This window comes from Malania oleifera, chromosome 2 (genome assembly GCF_029873635.1).
Source record: "Malania oleifera isolate guangnan ecotype guangnan chromosome 2, ASM2987363v1, whole genome shotgun sequence".
NCBI lineage: Eukaryota > Viridiplantae > Streptophyta > Magnoliopsida > Santalales > Ximeniaceae > Malania > Malania oleifera.
Window position 1 is genome coordinate 110,984,141 of NC_080418.1, and position 16,225 is coordinate 111,000,365.

The following is a 16,225-nucleotide window of genomic DNA, read 5'->3' on the forward strand; positions in this document are numbered from 1 at the left end:
TAGAATTTTAACGTGGTTCGGTCAATATCGACCTACGTCCACGGAGCACACACCAAATATTCACTATTTCGTCGGAAAATTACAATTCTCACACTCTCCCTCTTCCTCCTCTTCTTCCTCTCTGCTCTCTCTGAGCTTCTCACTCTGTTGTTCTGTGTCATTCCTCAGCCCTCTATTTATAGGGCTAATATTTCAATCACAATTTAATTACAATTTAAACATAATGAATCAAAATATGGGAAGTTACAATCATGGGATTAATTTCACTGCGTGAGATTAATTACAACGCGTTTTCCAACTCAGTTCCATGAATGGACCGCGTCTCCAACTCAGCTCCAGCTCTTGGCTGTCTTCTGGCTACAGCTCTAACATTCTCCACTCATGGAAAACATTTAAATTTTCATTTTTAGCCTTATGATGAATTGCAAAATATCACTTTGGTTTTTAGTTTTGGAAGAAAATATTCACTTACATGTATAGATTTTCATAGTAAAGTAAAATATAAGGTGGCATTTTTTAATTATTTTGAAATTTTAAAATAAAAAATAAAATTATTTTCCACAAGTAAAATAGTTTTAAAAAATTATTATTTATTGTTTATAGATTTTTCTTTACTTAAATGTTGAGAATTAATAAAATAAACTATGATTGTAGTCACCCCTTATTTCTTTTAAATTCCATTCTTCTTTTTTAAAAATCAAAAAGTCATCTCTATAGCTTTTTGCATCTCTCCCACCTCATTCTCACACCTCACCGGCCCACCACTGGAAGTAAAACTCCACTGTTTGAGAATCTTTTTCATGCATGCATGCATGAAAAGTACACAAACTTTCATGATCCTGATGTCTTCATCCACGTAGAATCATCATCACGTGCACCTAGGTCTCTCTGGGCCTCTCTTTGAAATTAAGATCCCCCGTGGGCCTAGGTCCTTAAGTTAAAAACCCAGCTATGGTTTAGTTGAGGAATCAAGTGTTGGGTTGAGTTTCTCTTTAAGTGAGGATGATTCAAACTTGTCAAATACGGGCTCATATGTGAAGAGGTCCACTTGGAAGAATAGGATTAATAATCCTATCCTATCCTGTGTTGTTATAAAATGTGATAAACAATCAGAAAATAAGAAAGAAAAGAAGAGAGAGAGACGCTCCCAGAGAGAGAGAGAGAGAGAGAGAGAGAGTTGTCTAGTCTTGATCAATTGCCTCGATCAACGAGAGTTTGTGGTCCGATTGAGTTAAAAATTTACAAGTATATTCATGACATGTGAATCTTCATTGTGAACGGTGGTGATTCGATTCTAAGCATTCGGTATCATTTTTCAGCTCGTGGACAGTAGTATCGATTTTGTGGCACCACATAGAGAGAGAGAGAGAGAGAACTGTCCAGTCTTGATCAACTGTTACGATCACCAAGATTTTGTGGTCCGATTGATTTGAAATTTTATATGGATGTTTATGACCTATGAATCTTTAATGTGAACGGTGAAGATTGGATTCTGAACATTCGGTATTGCTTTTCAGCCCATGGACAGTAGTCTCTATTTTGGTGAGATATTTCTTTAATTATTGTAGAAGTTGATTTAAGCCAATGAATTCTATTTCTTAAAGATAATTACTGATTGTATGCCTATAGTTGAGACTAGAGAAAACTTATGTATTCCCGTAATTGTTGATAGTAGAATTGTTTGAGTGGACTACGATTCCGTGGTTTTTAATTTTTCACACCGAGAAGGTTTCCTATGTAAAAATCATGTCTTGCGCTTGTGGTGTTTGTATACATACAAATAAGAAAATGAATGAAACAGCTAGTTAAAATTGTGCTCGTAGATTGAGAGATTTGAAGGATTTTCCTTCGGAATTTGTTACATAAGTGTTTTAGATGTATTCTAAGTCTTCTGTACACATAGGGTTAGAATATAAATAATATTTTGTAACCCTTGATGTAAGCTTAATGATTTGATAGTGAAAATTAATCGCTCACTCTTGTAGACGTAGACACATTTCCGAACCAGGTAAATTTTTGTGTTGTGTGTTTTATTGCTTTGTTAATTACGTTTGTGTGATTGTGTTTCCATATATTCATTGTTGGTTGCTTACATTGCTTGTTCCAGATTTGATTTTTTTGGTTTTCGCCGCATATTGACATTCAGGCCACTCTTTGCACAACAGATTTCAAATTTAATTGCTCATTATAGGTTCATTTGAACTCTAAATTGAGAATTTTGTTTAGGATAAGGAAAGTTTTAAAAAAATGTAGAAAGACATTCATTTTTAATTAAATTTTTTTCTATACGTCAAGCACTAATAAAAATAGTCATTTAATATGATCAAATACTAAAAAAATTAAATATTAATTATGTGTAAAATTAAATTTTTATTCACTAATTTGATATAATTTTTATATTTCTCCTTTTTCCTTGACACTCAAACATAAAAATAAAAATCTTTCATAATTTTTTAAATATTTTTTAAGTTCCAAATAGATTACAAGTTTTGAAATTGAAACCATCCTATTATTTTCCATATTGTTCAATGTTTACGCCATAACTCTAAATTTACCTTCAATTAATTAATGATACCTTCTAATTTAATTTTTGTTTTTTTATGGCAGTGTTTGAGGTATAGATTTTTCACTTTAGATTTGATCTGTATGGATTTAAACATAACACGAAGTAAAATTATATTATTATTTTTAATTCACACCAAATCTAAGACATTAAATCAAAGCGTTATATAAAATTATATTAGCTTCCCCACCCTAAACTCACACCAAATCTAATATGTCAGCCTTCTCTCCTACTTTAAAAAAAAAAAAAGAACATGCAGTACCTCAAAGTCCAATTAAATTCTCTCAAGTAAAGTTAGCAGCAACAATATAGATAGGTGAGGATTGACCATCTCTTTCCTCCAACCACTTTAGCTTTTAGCTTCCCTCACCAATATTCTAGCCAGTATCTATGCAAGTTTCTTTCAGAGACAGAGAATCTTTTTTTCATTTAAAAAAGAGGTAGAATACTCAAAAACCAGCCCAAACTTAGAGGGTTGAGTCAACAACTATCTTCACGGCTCAGAGGAAGAAAGACAAGTGAACATTCGGAGAATCAAGTGATCAAGATCATGAGCCACAAATTGGGGTTCTAGAGAAGGATAATCCTATCAAGACTTTAAATCTAAGATGTAGGTTTCACATCATTTTAATAGGTTCAACACCTTTAACATGAATGTCACAAAACTTAAATCATTAAAATGTCTTTTAATATAATTGGAAATGATGGCCTAAGTCAAACATTAAATTTGTAATGAAAGACAAAATAATAAATGTGTAAAATATCACCCCTCAATATTTACATTACTACTGTCCAATAATTATTTCCCAATATTTGAGAGAGGTTTTAAATTTGAATTTAGAAAAAATATAAAATAAAATTCGTTCAAAATCTATACTCCTAACTACAACATTTGTTTATTTATATGTTGGTCCAACCCACCCAACTAGCTCCCTGCTTCAATAATGTGTACAAATTAATTAATCATGTGGATTGAATTAATGAATCAATTTAGATTAATAAATCCCAGCCCTAGTAATTAAATAAAACTATATTTAATTTTATTTTTATTAATAATATTTTTAAAATGTGTATTTTTTAAATATTTTTATTATGTTAATCATATTTAACTATTATTTTATTGAATGATAAAACCAAAAAAAAATTAAATCAATTTATTTGAATTTTAGAAATGTTAATAAAAAAGTAATTAGCTTTTAAATTTTTAATTTTTGTTTCTACTTTTTAAATTTTCAGATCTAATAATTTAGATTTTAGACAACCCCAAGAAGAGATTGGGTCAGCCCAAAACCCAAAAAAGGGTTTGGGCCAACCGTCTAAGGTCCTTAAATTAAACTTGGGCCCAAAGGAAGCCCGACCGAAGTGGGGCCCATAGTAACTAGAATGGACCTGCACTCGTACGAAAGGCCCAGGATCCTTCGCCAATCGTAAAATCAACGGCAATGAAAAAGGAGAACAGCGAAGCTATAAAGTCCTCCTTTTCTGCCTTCCTTTCTTCCCAAACTTAGGCTTCAGCTCCTCGATACAACGAGCGGACAGCGAAACGAGAGAAGTCGAAGGTTCAGAGAGAGAGAGAAATGGATTTTGAGCTGAGAAGAGCAAGAGAGAAGCTGGAGAGGGAACAGAGTGAGAGAAAGGAGAAGGCCAGGCGAAAATTGGAAAGAGAGAGAAAGGCCAAGCAAGAGGCAATGCGCCAGCGCGAGGCCATCGAGGCTTCTCAGAGATCACGGAGGCTCGATGCTGCGGAAGCCCAGCTCAAGGTCACCTTTCCTTCTTTTTCACGTATCGTGAATTATTGGTCAACACGGTCTTGATCTCGATTAGCTGCGAAGTCGCTGAATTAATTATTTAAACTGCAGATTTATTGCATATTATTTGGTGATCCTTTGTTTTGCTGGGGTTTATTTAGTGCTTATGAGCAAAATTACGTTAGTAGCGCCCTTACATTTCATTTCCAATTTTATTAGTTAATTGACCTATTATTTTGAACTAAGGCATAAATTTTTGTATTAAAAAATTTTATTTATTTAAAATATAATACAAGTATAGAACTCATGTACTAATATATATATATATATATATATATATATATATATATATATTAGTACATGAGTAAAGAATTAGTGTTACAAATATATTTAAGACTATATATCATCTATACTTGTATTATATATATATAAATTAGTACATGAGTAAAAAATTAGTGTTACAAATATATTTAAGATTACAATAATTTTTTACTCATGTACTAATTTATATATATATATATATTGGAGACAGCCTAACCCCATTAATTGTCGGTTCAACACTTACAATTTTAGGAAAAATAAGTATAACAAAAATTATTGTTGGCCCAAAATAAGATATGAATATATGAACTCTGTGCAAACAAAAATGCATGTATATGTACAATAAACAAAAATAAAATAAATGAGATTCATTAGAGGAAAATTATGTGAGAGTGTAGAGCAAATATGGTACAAAAATATAGTTTTATCTGAACGTTAAAACCAATTTCTAAATTCAATCTCGCTGGACAAAAGAAAAGATAAATATTTTGTTACTTTTTTATAAAGTATTGAATTTTTATCTGCTTATTGCATTTAATTGCGTGTTACTATATTGCAATCTAAAAGAGTTGATTGAAGTGTTATTGCATAGGCTGAGGAGAAGTTTAAATTGTACTTTTGAAGGGTAGAGAGGGATTTTGGTTTGAATGATTTAAGGTGAAAGATTAAAAAATATCTTAGATGTCTTTTATGAGACACTTTATTTACATTCTTAGCTCTTTACGTCTGACCCCATAATTTTGTAGCGGATAGATTTTGTCCTTAATGCCTAGGGAAACAGTGATAATGAGAGGATTTTTAAACTTGAGATAATTTTTCTTTTTCTTCTTTTTTTAAAAGGGGAACAATATGTTAAGACACAGTTAACATAAAAGAGAATTTTAGGAGGTGGGAGACCTACTGTTGGTAGTGCCTTTGTTCATGTGCACTTTGATGCAATTTAATAATATTAATGCTAGCAGCGAGTCTACTGAATTCCTGGGGTCGGGCTGAGGCATCCCATGGGCCTGAAAACATAGTTAACATAAAAGAGAATTTTAGGAAGCGGGGAAGCCCACTGTTGGTAATGCCTTTGTTCATGTGCACTTTGATGGAATTTAATAAGCTGTGTTATTTTTTACAATAGGGGAAAGAAGGATGTACATTTTTAAAGAATCTGATCTATGTGTTGTTCAGTGCAAATTCTTTTTGTAGATACTGTTGTCAAATGTAAAATAAGTAATTGAAAATAAGTAATTTAAAGAAGCAGAACAACCAAAACAGCAAAAAATGCTCAAAGAAACAAACTGTTCCCTAGGATTACAATGCTCCTAAGACTACCAACAATAGAATCTTTGTCGTCTAAAATCTATTTTTCCCATTCACTACATCTTCAAGAATGCCTTTAACTATATCACTGTGCCTACCATGTGTGCGGATAATAGTTTCTGTTCAAAAGTTTGTGCAATTTGGTTATGTATCCATGTTAGATCAAGGACTATTTTATTGGTGCTTCATAGGAGATACATAGCATTGTCCACCTTAAACTTTTAAGCCCAAATATCTACTGTTGAAATCTTTAGTTGTTTCCTTTGGGAGTCTTTTGAGGAGGCTTGGTGATAAATGTTACATTTGGTTTGCAAAATAGAATAGGGTGGGAGTGGAATAACCATTGTTTAGAGAGATAATAGTTTACAAAAATGGGTTGTGCCATTCTTAGGAAAATGACAATATAAAAGTTGGTATTATTCCAAAAAAAACATGAAATATACGAGGAATTATTATTTTCAAAATTTACCATGTACTGTGTATTCTATACTATTCACGTTGATTAGAAATTAGAATAGTAGTATGGTTTGCATGGTCATTTACCATAGAATGTCACTGCCTTTTTTGTGTGTGAACTAATTATAGTTACATGACCATTACTTCTTTCCCACTCTGTTCCATTCCACAAACCAGACAGTTCATTAGTGTTATTACTAGATATAAGATTCTTTATTTGAAAATTTTACAGTTTTGCTTCCTCCACCTCTCTCTAAATATAAAAGAAAAAAAGGGGGGAAAAAAAAGGAAGAAGCCCATTTCCAGTGTAGATTTCTTCTATTGAATGATGCAGAGCCGAACTTCTATTCTTATTAATCATTGAAAAGGAGAACCACGTTCAATTAGCTGTGGATTGAGTCAGAATAGACAGTAAATATTCTGTAATTAATTTGTTGGTTGTATCTTCATGTCTTCATGTCATCTAATATAGGCTTGTGTTGGAATTATAATTTACGGAAAAGATTTTTTAGCATAGAAAAAGAACTTTATTAAATAGCAACGAAGAATTTTAAATGAGGAGGCTAAGAAATCCTCAAAATGAAAAAATAAAATACAATCCGAACAATAAAGCCTTCCTGTCTGCTGGACATCCTAAAAAACCATATACCCTTAAAACAGCCTGAACTAGAATCTCAAAAAGATGTCAAATGCCAGATCCTATTCCAAAGAAAAATTGAAGATAGATTCTTTCCATTAAAAATCCGTACATTTTGCACCAACCAGTTCCACCACAACTGCAAAGAGTGCACACTTCTACAATAAAAGAAATACCCAAAACTCATCCATCATCTTCAAGTATACTCAATCGTCTCCGTATTAACTGAATAATCTCTTCCATGTGCCCCAGGAAAATGGACAATGCAGAAATTGATGAGATATGGACTTTGAACGGTTAAATCACGAGAAATACACATCTGAGAACAATGCTTAGAGGGCCCTCTACTCTGCAGCAGATAGTTGGTGTTGACTCTATTAAGGGCCACCAACCAAACAAAAGAATTTTGTTCTTTGAAGGAACCATTGACTCCCGAGTACAACAATGAAGGACAAAAGACACATTAGACTGGTTAAGAAGGCGAAAAAAAGGGGACTAACAAGAAAATTCACTTGCAGAGTCTAAACCCACTTCGTAGAATCCCTCCTATTAGAAAACTGATAGCCTTCTAACAACACAGCAAAGAAGCAACCTGCTCCATCTCCCTGGTCATTTAAACCTCTTCTAAATACTAATCCCAAGAAACTCGATTACCATCATAGCATCATGAATCAAGAAAGAAGAAATACAGATACTATGAACTGAAGATAGACGATAGAGGCCTGGAAAAATATTTAGCGATGCTGAAGCTGAACCCCCTACCCAAGCATCCTCTTAAAACTGTGTGCGAGGACCTTACCTACTTTATAAAGATCAAAAGAAATAGAAGGCAAAGTTGCGAGATGAATCTCCACGGACTTTCATAAGAACATATAAGACTCGTATTGGGATCTCAATAACCCACTTGCAAGCCAAATTTACTGTAAAAATTTTATGCTATAGGAGTTCTCTAAGGAAAGCACCACAACTATTTTCCCATAAGGGCTGTGTTTTTAGACACCAAAATACCAAGCTCCAGGCCACCTCCCCTTCATCCGTAGAGCTACTATATAACCTCCCAACTTACTGAAATTACCAAATGATCCCTCTTCTCTTTTACTCTTGACCAAAGGAATTCTCTCGTAATTTTCTCAATCTTGTTGGTTGGACCCCCTTCCCCCTTCGTGTGCAGATTCTAAATGAAGACAAATTATACATAAAGGGATAATAAAACGAACAGCATGAATAAGAGTGAGCCCCCCCCACAAAAAAAAAAAAAAAAGTGAAAATTGTACCCTTCTACTCATCTGTACCCTTTACTGACTTACCCAGCACCGGACCCCAAAAGCTTAACATTGCTTTTTACCCCCACCCCCCCCCCCCCCCCCCAAACCCCAAAAAAAAAAAACTCCCAAAGCCAACCAAAAAATAAAACAGAAAAATAAAAAAGAGGGACTCCTTGGTAAGCAAGAGGCTAATCTAAAACTCCAGTACCAGCTAAAGAAGTAAAATCTAATACCCTTTCATGGCTCAGGTTAATAGCCTCAATTCTGCTATTCCCTAAATTTATTCTAAGACCAAATATATTCTCAAATATGCAAAATAGTAAGTATGTTCAAGAACCGATCGTTTAAGAAAATAATAGTTATCATTAGCAAGCAAGCTCTAAATGGGATGCTACCACCCTTTCCCTCCCTACTTTAATACCTCTCATGAATCCCCCTATCCACCACCCTATCTATTAATGTACTCAATGTATACCCCACGAGGACAAACAAGAATGGAGATAACAATTCCCATTGCCTAACCCCTGTCGAGGACCTAAACCAGGGATGTTGCCTCCCCATTAATAATTATTGAAAAGAAGCATTAATAGCCTCACAAGAACACCATCTCTCACCAAACCTCTTCCTCATGAGAACTTTGCCTAGAACCCCCAACCAACCAGATCATAAGCCTTCTTAAATTCCAACTTAAATACCAGCTCCTTCATATTTCTCCAATTAGCATCCTCCACTACATCATTTGCTACTAAAATAGCATTTATAATTTGTATGCCCCCTGCAAAAGCACTTTGAGCGAGTGAGATTGTGTCATTAAGTATGAAACACAGCCTATTAGCAAGAACCTTAGCAATAATCTTACAAGGACTAGTTACTAAACTGATAGGTGAAAGTCCAATGCCTTTATAGAATGACTTCTACTAGGCACCAAAGACATAAAGGTAGAATTAACAATCTTCTGCAAAACCACATCCCAAAAATCTTATGAATAATCTTAAACAAATCTTATTCGCCACGTTCCAACAACCCTAAAAGGAAGCCGTACTAAACTCATCCTTACCCAAAGCCTTGTCCTTTCCAAAACCAAACACCACCACCCTCACCTCCTCTTCCTTAAATGGCCTCTCCAACTAAGAGTTTTGGAGGCTACAATTGAGACTCCAATCCAACCCCCCAGTCACAGGCCTAACAACATCCTACTCTGTATCAAGATCTTTTTAGTAACCTCATCTACTATCACATGAGCATCCCTCACCACCTTACCTTCCCTCACCTCACCTCACCTCCAATTCTCTAATATAGTGACTTGTCATAATTCCATTAGCCATTTAATGTAGAAACCTAGTATTACAATCCCCTTCCCTAACCCATGTAAATTTGTTTTTGCTTCCAACTCCCAACTTCCTTCAGAATTATCACAAGTTCATTTTTCAAATCCACCTGCTTGGCTACATCCCCCTCTGATAATCCCTCTGTGTCTCCTTATCTATCCAAACATCACATAGAAGAGCGACTGTGTGTACTCTATTTATGACACCATAGTTAATGAGTAATGGCACCTTACTTGCACATCTATGCTCTTTATTCATGAATTATAGTTTGTTCAACCCAAACTGCATAGATGCTCTCTGGAATCATGTCAAACACTAGAAGTTTGTGTTTTGAGGGAGAAATGATCTTTATCTTAAGCGTATGGAATCATTGTCCCTCTCTTTTTCTCCCTCATAGTCAGTACAGGTTTTTATCTTATTATCAACAGGTATAAAACTATTTGATATTGGTTGTTTTAAAGGCATAACAAGCCTTCTTAATTTTTTCCCTCTAATTTTCAAATGGCCCTTTAGTTTTAATAAACTATTGTCCAGATGGAGTTTGTAACACGCTTAATGGTTAAGTAGGTTCATCTAACCCTGTTGATGCCAGGTTTTTGATTATGATAGTTAAATATATATAAACTGTCCTTCCAATTAATCTGCCATCTATTTAGTGAATATATACTTTTCTCACTGGATGGATTTTTAAGGGTACCAGCATTGCATGCCTAAACTCAAAAAATAACTTCTTTTACTTCATTGTGACTATCATGTGGCCTACTAGTTTCATCATTAACGCCTTGAGCTAAATTTATTTACAGTAGGCCAATCTTTCTTTGCAGGCTGATCAACAAATGGAAGAAAGTCTACTTGCTGGGAGAGGAATTGGGTTTTATCGTGTCTTAGAAGCTGTACCTTACCAGGGTAGTGGAGATAAGATCAAACTGCCCCCTTCTAGCTTCACAGAATTATCTGATCAAGGTGCTTTTGATAAAGGACCAATGTATTTTAGATTATCAGTTGTTCATCAAGAGGGTAATTTAGATGTGAAGGCTGCTGAAGCACAACATTGTGGGACAACTCACTCAGGAGTTCTGGAATTCACTGCAGAGGAAGGTTCTGTTGGACTTCCTCCTCATATATGGAGCAACCTTTTCCCTACAGATACTCCCAATGCTCCTTTAATTGAGGTTCGTTATGTTTGGTTACCGAAGGGAGCTTACGCAAAACTTCAGCCAGATGGGATTGGCTTTTCAGATATACCTAATCACAAGGCTGTACTTGAAACGAGCCTTCGCCAGCATGCAACTCTTTCTCAAGGCGACATAATCACTGTCAATCATGGAGAACTAACATACAAGTTGCAGGTTCTGGAGTTAAAACCCTCCTCAAGCATATCAGTTTTAGAAACAGATATTGAGGTTGATATTGTGGGTCCTGATTCAGCTACAGACAATACAAATCAGCATGTTCTCATACCCCTCATATTTGGAAAATTTGAAGCTGGAAAGGTTGAGGAGGGAAGCTATGTATATTACAAATTCTCAATTGATGATGATGCCTGGGCGAAAGTTGCTTCTGGAGATACCTGTATTGAGGTGAGGATAGAAGCGGAGACAGATGGTGCAGATACTGATCTTTATGTATCCAGGCATCCTCATATTTTCCCATCACGGCACCAGCATGGGTGGTCTTCCCATGATGTGGGCTCAAAGACCTTAATTCTTGGCTCTAAGGATCAGAGCCTGGGCCCTGGTAGTTATAGCATTGGTGTCTATGGCTTCAAGGGAAGAACAAAGTACCAAATATCGGTAGGTGTTCGGGATAATTATAACCATAAAGTGGGTGAACAATCTACGCCTTCCTCATCAACTATAGAGATGGATTCTGTAGAGTGTAGAAATTGCAAGCATTATATACCTAGCAGGACTATAGCATTGCATGAAGCCTATTGTAGCAGGCATAATATTGTCTGTCCACACACTGGCTGTGGAGTTGTTCTTAGGGTTTCAGAGGCCAAGAACCATGTCCACTGTGGCAAATGTGGGCAAGCTTTTCAACAGGGTGAAATAGAAAAGCACATGAAAGTGTTCCATGAGCCACTTCACTGCCCTTGTGGTATAGTCCTTGAGAAGGAACAGATGGTAAGCAACATGATGTCGTAAATCCTTTTTTTTTTTTTCTTTCTCTCTAATTTTGCATATAAATGCATGCAGTTAACTGTTTCTTTGTCGCTGTTCTTGTTGGTAAATTCTGGCCATTTATTGGTGGGGACTCTTTGATTCCTTTTTGATTTTGACTAATAATGTAGAGGGGACTGGGGGAGAGAGAGAGAGAGAGGTCAGTGATTTTGTGCTTTCAAAGGCTGCATGCCAGATGATTTCTTGTCTTTTAAACATTTTTATAAGAGGCAGAGGCTTAAGTTGGGGATTTTATATTAGTCTCGGGCATAGTTGTTAGATTACAATTTGCGCGATTCAATACATACGATTTGTATTACTTCTGCACCAAATTGATTCGAATCTTACCAGAGAATCTAAAAACAACTGAATCATTGTGAATCTATTGATTCACTGTTGTAAAACTAGCAATTCGATCTAAATTTAAATATTTTTTACTACTTTGCATGTTGTTGGTATATCATATATGCATATTAGTTAGAATTGATTTTGGAATTTGTACCAAATCTTATGATTTGATTCTTGATTCTTGATTTTCAAAACTGGAATTTCAATTCACAATTCAAATCTCGATTGGACAATTATGGTCTGGGGCATCAACTTATTTTATGAATTTTTAGTTATTTTTGGGGTTTATTTTAGCATTTTAATTATTTAGGTGTTATCTTGTATTTTCTGATTGTTTTATATTTTGGGGTTCTTATTTATCTTAAATACACACTTATGGATGTAATGCATCATTATTTGGATTAATTGAATATCCTAAGCTCTTCTCCTCTCTCTCACTCTCTCTCTTATGGCTCTTTCCTTCTAATTCCTCTTCTACCTCTTCCTTCTCCTCCTCTGTTCCCTAGTTCTCTTCTTTCTCTTTCATCTCTCGTCTCTTTGCTGCCCATCATAGCATGCTGATTGAGTTGTCGTGCTTGGACAATCATTGAGATTTTATTTTGAGTTTAGAAGGTCAACTGCAACTAAGTTTATTCTGCAGATCAAATCTTGTTAAATCTTTTATTGATGTTGTATTACCAAGTACACAGACACACATGACTAGGTCAAATTCCCCAAGATGTGTATTTGTGGGATTTTGAAGATTCTTGAGTTGTAGAATATGTATATATTTCCAGTCCCTATCATGGTTATTTGGTTTTTAAGGGCATTTTACAGGAGAAAACTTAAGAGGAGGTGTAAAGATAAACATGTCCCTAATTTGTACTGACGAGTTTTCATAAATCTGCTGAAAATGGATAATCATTTTTTTGGAGGGAAAAGAAAAATGAAGAAACTAATTTGGTATATGAAAATGGAGCATTTTCAGTATCCTTTTATTGTTTTCATCTTTGCTGTGTTCATTTTGGCAGGTGCAACACCAGGGCTCTGTGTGTCCCTTGCGACTAATTACATGCCAGTTTTGTGGGGACATGGTTCAAGCTGGGACTTCAGCTATGGATATTCGGGACCGATTAAGAGGACTTTCAGAGCATGAGAGCATTTGTGGGTCTAGAACTGCCCCTTGCGACTCATGTGGGCGCTCCATCATGTTGAAGGAGATGGACATCCACCAAATTGCTGTTCATCAAAAGAATTGATTTAAAAAAAAAAAAAATCAAAAGAATTGATTTTAGTTGGGTTGGCACCTGCATCCCTGTGATTTCATTGTTTGGGCAAGTCTAGCAATTGGTGTGATGAACATCCGGTTAATTTATGGGAGCCAATCTGATTGCTTGTGTTGTGATTTTTTCTGTTTCATGGATGGATTCCTTTTGTGACGATAGTTTGTGTTGTGTATATTACAATTTACAAGGCAATGAAGAAATTGTTGACCCTGGTTTAGCGTTGGGCATGCTCTTACAAACTCCCAAATACAATGCGGAAACTTTACCTCTGAACTGAAGTGGTTTTCCTTTTGTTCATCACTGCTTGGCTTAGCAGTCTCACCAAGGTACTCCTACTGCCGCAAGCTACCAATCTGCCTCGCCAAGAATGGAACTTAAGCTTTTAGAGAAAGATGAAGGCAAAGACTCCGTGGGTTTATAATCAATTGAGCTCATGAGCTGGGCATTTACCAAATCTGCCATGAAGTACAAGATTTATTCTTCCCCTCATTTGCTTGTTTATTCGAGTGATTGTGTTCTGGTGTATTCATGTATTTTTTGCCTTTGATTAAGACTCTTGATTTTATCATGATACTGTACGGATGAATATTATTAATATAAGAATCTAAAACTGCCAAAGCTCGCTAATAAATTGGCAGATGGTCAACCAACTTTACCGAACTCAACCCATGAACAGCTGCCAAGTATAATTAGTATTGTATGGGTCAAATTTGATATATATCTGAGTTTAACTGGCCAATCTTACCTTTGCAGAGGTGGTGAATGAGATTGTATTTTGGATAAAAAAAATTTGGGCTCTGCTTTTGAATTTGGTTGAATTAAGATAGAATTCAAAATAATTTTGTATCGACAAAATCAAATTAGAGATTCAATTTTTTAGCGCTCAAAAGAAAGTTTTGAGTTTAGATTGATTCCTCTTGTGAAAAAATTTTAGCAAGGTGACTGAACTAATTTAAGATGTGAGGTGGGTTTTTAACTATCTCAGCAGTCCCTTTTTAGGGTTCATCTCTGCTGTTATGTTCTCTTCACAGGAATGTCGTCAAATCATTTCACTACCATGTGCCATCACATTGTTCTGTATCCTTCCTTTTCCCATAGAAGTTGAATTTGGGTGCTGATTTGAATACTTATTTGGTCATTGGAGTAAATTAAATTTGATCTTTGATTATTAATTTGTATGGATTTTTGTCATTCACGTACCTTGGTGGTGTGGTTAATAAAAGCATTGGGTTGCATGCCACTTATATCAAAAGGTCATAAAAACCAAAAAAAAAACACTAGAACATATTTAGGTTCCAAAGATAAATAATAGTTTATTTTTAACTTTTCAAAAATTTATGACAACAATAACATCAACAGCAAGCCTTAAGTCGTACTAGGTGAGGTCAATTACATAAATTCTTTTTCGCCAATTCACCCAAATCAGAGCATTTTCCTCTTATTAGATTAAGGGCTATTAAATCTTTTCTCACTATCTTATTTCAAGTAATTTTAAGTCTATCCCTATTTCTTTTCATGTCAGAAACCATAACTAACTCACTATTCATTGCAGGTGCTCTACTAGCGTTTTAAATGCCCAACCCATCTAAGTTGTCCTTTCCTTATTTTGTTTTTAATTCGTGTTCTATCTAAATTTTTGTGTATATGTACATTTCTTACTTTATTTTTTAATATTAAACCACTTATCCACTTTAGCATGCGCATCTCAGCAACTTTCATTCTTTATTTATGTTATTTTTCATTTGCCCAACATTTTGAACCATTAAGCATAACTGGTCTTATAGTCATCTTATAAAACTTTCCCTTTAATTTTAAGAGTATTCCACGATCACACAACACACCTGACACACTCGTTCATTTTACCCAACCTATCTTAATTCTAGGTACTATATTTTCTTCAATTTTTCCTTCACCTTGCATAATAGATCCAAGATATCTAAATATATCAGTGCTATTAATCTCTAGATTATCCAGTTTAATCTCATCACTATTGCTACTCCTTACATTATTGAAATTACATTTTATATATTCAGTCTTCACTACAAAAAAAAGATATTTGTAGTGACGAAATTATTAGTGACGGAGTAAAAATCATCACTAATAATGAGTCATTAGTGACAAAAATAAAATTTGACTAATAGTCAAAGTATTAGTGACGAAACTATTAACTGTCACTAATAATTCATTATTAGTGATGAAAATAAAATCGTCACTAATACTTTCATCATTAACAGTAGATTTCCTGCTCAAACTATTGTGGGAAAATATTAGCAATGATTTTTTGGGTATTAGTGAGGAAAATTTTCTTCACTAAAAGCCTTATACAGAAGAGTTATTTCGCCTTCGTGTTGAAATCCCAAATCCCCCCCCCCCTCTCTCCCAACTCCCTGCACGATTGCGCAAAGCCCTCTTCCCTCCTCCTTGTCCTCCTTGCACGATTGACCACCATCGCTGCCGTTACCCACCGCCAGACGCATTGTCGTACACAACACCGCCGCTACCCACCACCACCTGCAAGGTGTGCCTCCTCCTCCTCCCCCTTGTCCTCTTCTTATTCTTTTATTACTATTGAAGGCAGTTTCTTATGTGTAAAGTGAATTAGAGATTGGTTTCATCTTATTGTTGTATTTCTAAAACCTTATTTTGCATATGTGGGAGCATCTAATGGCAATCCTATGTGTTAAATGCATAGCCCGAGAGTATATACGTGTGCCTCGCAGCTGATATACAATGTAGAGTCAGGGAGGGTGATTGACTCTTTTTGCGTATTAAAATATTTTCTCTACAAAACAATAGTCTTAGAAAGATGACAAACAATTATATC

At 35.0% G+C, this 16,225-nt stretch overlaps 1 protein-coding gene across 1 annotated transcript; it reads left to right on the forward strand.

Moving 5' to 3' along the window:
- The first annotated feature begins 4,020 nt into the window (after positions 1-4,020).
- Positions 4,021-14,066, forward strand: LOC131149435 (uncharacterized). Its single transcript, XM_058099871.1, has 3 exons — positions 4,021-4,323; positions 10,451-11,752; positions 13,147-14,066. The coding sequence occupies exons 1-3, from the start codon at positions 4,141-4,143 to the stop codon at positions 13,372-13,374; spliced, it is 1,713 nt and encodes a 570-aa protein (XP_057955854.1). The 5' UTR covers positions 4,021-4,140; the 3' UTR covers positions 13,375-14,066.
- The last annotated feature ends 2,159 nt before the right edge of the window (positions 14,067-16,225 follow it).